This window comes from Brassica oleracea, chromosome C7 (genome assembly GCF_000695525.1).
Source record: "Brassica oleracea var. oleracea cultivar TO1000 chromosome C7, BOL, whole genome shotgun sequence".
NCBI classification, from domain to species: domain Eukaryota; kingdom Viridiplantae; phylum Streptophyta; class Magnoliopsida; order Brassicales; family Brassicaceae; genus Brassica; species Brassica oleracea.
The window spans coordinates 27888991-27893041 of NC_027754.1; the positions used below are offsets into that span (position 1 = coordinate 27888991).

The following is a 4051-nucleotide window of genomic DNA, read 5'->3' on the forward strand; positions in this document are numbered from 1 at the left end:
TTCTAATGAGGGAATCGGAAAACACGCCAGTGAGGAGTGACAAGACCCTCAAAAGGTAGAGTGAATAAACACACAACACAATCAGTAAAGCTTTACTTGTTGCGTGTTCTAAAATGCTAAAATCCTCTACTCATAACCTAGTTTGCTACAAGCAGAATCGGATCATGATCAAGTTATGGAGGAGATAAGATACCTCAGAGTTCACGGAATATGTTTCAGGAAAAGAGTGAATAAGAAACAGTATTAGAGTTAGATCAATCAATCAACTGGAGCTAAACAAAAAAGACTCTAATATTGTAGCAGAGGAGATCTCAGTCATCAAGGAGAAAAGATCTAAAGGCTATTGTTATTGAAGTTATGGCTGTTCACTGGAGAAATTTATAGAGAAACACACAAGAACATGATTTGATTGAGATGTGATAAGAGTATAACTTGGCATCACATATCAATAAGCTGAGAAGCATGGGGGTTTTGTAGAGACAGAAAAACTAACACATAACTGATAGGACTGCTTTGGACTTAAGCGCAAAACAGAGAATAAGCATATAGCTTGATTGAAACAAGAACGATTTGTTTTCTATTGCACAGAGATAATATTATCATTTATTGAGCGAACAGGTCGCAAGGGAAGGGAGAATGAATGGTCCTGAGAAAGACTATAAGATGTCTATAGCACGAGAAACTATATAAAAAGTTACCGAATGGATGCTCGAAATATCGAAAGTCTGGATGATAGAATACAGATCCAACCATAGTCAAACACGAGCTTGATGGAAGGAGAGCGAGCGAGCTAGAAAGACAGGAACACACTTCTTCGGAAGAAGGGGTTTCAGGGGCAGAGCAAAACTACTCAAGTGGACATGATAAAAGCTTGGAACAAGTTCTCTGCGGTACGCTTCTGTTCAGGCGTTCCGGAAATGAGAGCAATGCGACCTCCATGTGAAGAAGATTCTGAATCAGATATTTCTATCATAGCTCCTGATATCTGATAGAAAGAGAGAGAGCAAAGAGGGAACATATCATGTGAAAAATGTTAGACGGTGACCCGAGGCTATATGGTGATCAGCTAGGAACGAGGAAGTAAAAAAAAAAAAGAAAATGTAAATAAAACAAACCCTTCTTATGTTGTCCAAGTTGCCTCCTCCTCTCCCCATTACTTTACCCACTGCATTGGACGGGATACGAATCTCCATTGTAGTAGAAGGATGAGGCAACCTGTGAATGCACAAGATAACTTGAAATAACCAAAAAACAATAAAACGAAACTAACTTTGTCATAGTAGCTGCAAGCTTACCCTCCATATCTACTGGATGAGTATGAAGAGTTGGATCCATAACTGTTATCCCCCGCCTGTTTGTACAAAAACACTTATGAGCTACACTAACACACAGAAAATCAAATAATTTAAGGAGAAGGAGATGTTACCGGAAAACTTCCATAACCATAGAGTCCACCGCTCATGCCTCCCTCTGGTCTCCTATCAAAATCCACAGGAGAAACTTGCGGAACAGAAGACATGAAAGATGGAGTTAGTGCAAGAGCAGCAGCATTACTTCTCTCCAAAGAAGAGAAGAAACTACTCTTCTCAGATCTTGCAGGAGGTTGTTGGTTCCTGAAACCAGTCGTCTCTCTATCTCTCAAAACATCATCTCGAAGCCTCAAAACTATCTGAATAAGCGCATCCCTCACATTGCTTGCTTCACCCGATATCTATAAACCAACACATTATTAGAGCAATCAAGTGAAAGCAAAAAAAGGCTGAATGATTCTAAAGAATGGTTTACCTCAACGAGCTCATCATTTAGATCAGCACACTTATTATTCTCTTTCGAGATATAAATATTAGCGTTCGTCTTCTTCCTAATCTCGCTTATGATCGAACCACTCTTCCCTATAATGCATCCTATCACCTTAGAAGGCACAAGGAGCTGCATCTTAGGCTTCTCCTCGTCTTCATCGTTTATCTTCTCTTGAAGCAAAAGCACAGCCTCGACCGCCATCGACTTCAAATCATCAGGAGACTCTTTGGACGTTACAATGATAACACAGTCCTCGTCATGATTCACCCTCGCCCTCGAGTCATTCACCTCGATACGAGACCCGCTCGCTTGTCTTATTCCCTTAATGGTCGAACCTCCTTTACCGATAACACGACCGATGTTGGAAGAAGAGCACAGAACTTTCACAACCAACTCTTCTTGCCTAGAAGAAGACCCGCCGCCAAAAGTACCATGATGAACCACAGGAAGAGCGGAGGAAGAGAAAACCGGCGTTGCGGTTTCTCCATAACCCTGTGGTAGTGTGCCTATAAAGGATGGTACATTGGCTCCATGTTGGAAGATAGGATCTTGACTCTGGTATAAACCAGTTTGCGGATAGATGGAAAGATCAGAAGGGATTATAATACTTGCAGGAGCTTCTTGAACAGTTGCGTCAAGAGGAATCTGTTCTTTAGGACTGAACTTGTACATGATTGCAGAAACAGCAAACAGTGCTTTCTTTACTGACTCAGCCCCTCCAGATATCTAATCACACAGTAATCAAAACATTAGCAAAATAAAGAGACAGGAGGGCCGGTCCTGGCCAAAACCGAATGAAACATTCGCCTCTGGCCCATACATAGACCCCCAAATTTGTAAAAAATACAAATTTATTATTGAAATCTTTACTAAACCGACTACAACCCCCAAAATCTCAAGAACGGCTCTAGAAAGAGATAAGAATAATCATAAAGGTTTCAGACACTAACCGAAACAATGTTGTCAAAATCCATAGCACAAGCATGTGAAGGATCCGAGACATCTTTGGAGACAATCTTAACATTAGCTCCGGTTCTACTCCTAACCTTCTTAACCGTCGAACCAGCTTTACCAATCACATTAGAACACTGACTAGTCGGTACCAAAAGCCGGCACTCTCTAATATCATCTCTACCTATCTTAGTGTTCTCAGCAGCAGTAGCTAAAGAAGCAACGATAGCATCATGGAGTTTTAGCAGAGCGTCTTGAGCAGAGCACAAAGGGGCGATCTGGTCACTGTTCTCTATTTCAGCAATGTCCTTCTTGTCGTTGACCGTGCAGTAGATCGTTAGGACTCTTTCGGTACAGCCTGGGAAAGGGTCAACGACTTTGATTCTGGCTCTGGTTTCTTGTCTGATCGTGTTGATGACTTTGCCACTCTTGCCTATCACGCTTCCGATGACCCCACTAGGGCAGAGGATTCTGTAGACGACGAGATCGTCTTTGTTGTTGAGTTTTTCTTCGGTTTGGTGTGAAAGTCTTCTCTTTTGGTTCCTGTTGTTGTCGTCTCTGGTAGTACGGTTATGAGTTCTCTTATTACCACGCTCAACCATTGTTGTGTCTCTTGCAAATTTACAGAGCCCTGAAACAGGAAAGTGATAATCTTTTGTTGTTAAATTGAAATTCAATTGAATCCTAATAATGCAATTGAATGAGAGAGAAACCCTAGAAAAAGGAAAACTGAAATTGGGGTGGATAAGAAAAACTGAAAGTTCGATAATTGGAATTAGATATGAAATCAATTCAAGAGAAAACGAACATACGAGAGGATTGAAGATATTTTCTCTGTACAGAGATTTTAAGAGATGAAGAAGAAACAAAACTCTAACTGTTTGTGAAAACGAGGAGAGAGAGAGAGAGAGATTTATTGTCTGTACCAGAAGAGGAAGAAGAAGACGGCGACGTGTTCTAAAGATACTTTGATGATCTCTTCGGTTATATTTCCTTTGTGGGGTCGCTTAATTATCACTGCAGGAACTTACTTTGTTTCTGATTTTGGTATTTGGTCCGATTCTCTCAAAATTATTATTTATTAGGCCCCTAAAGTTTTTCTTTTTTATTTTGTAACAAGTAAAGTTTTTTTTTTTTCGTTTATAATGAAATAAAGTTAAATTGAAATTAAGAAAAATAGATTTAGGAGGTGCAGTTGGTTATACACTTATACCACCCAATACTAGAATCAGGATTGAACGCTTCTTACCATCTGTGAAGTACGGTGTCGTATCAGGTCTGGGCTAAGTGGGCCTTATAC

General features: G+C 40.3%; 1 protein-coding gene across 2 annotated transcripts; it reads right to left on the minus strand.

Moving 5' to 3' along the window:
* On the minus strand, positions 1 to 3743 carry LOC106306493 (KH domain-containing protein At4g18375). 2 transcript variants are annotated; one of them, XM_013743128.1, is made up of 7 exons: positions 3678 to 3743; positions 2751 to 3382; positions 1786 to 2526; positions 1427 to 1711; positions 1296 to 1351; positions 1116 to 1215; positions 1 to 985 (listed from the first exon to the last, which is right to left on the minus strand). In XM_013743128.1, exons 2-7 carry the CDS (start codon positions 3351 to 3353, stop codon positions 851 to 853), a joined length of 1920 nt encoding a protein of 639 aa, XP_013598582.1. In that variant the 5' UTR covers positions 3354 to 3382; positions 3678 to 3743; the 3' UTR covers positions 1 to 850. The 2 variants fall into 2 exon arrangements, with proteins under 2 accessions (XP_013598582.1, XP_013598581.1); XM_013743127.1 differs by lacking the exon at positions 3678 to 3743 and adding an exon at positions 3564 to 3662.
* Positions 3744 to 4051: the final 308 nt, after the last annotated feature.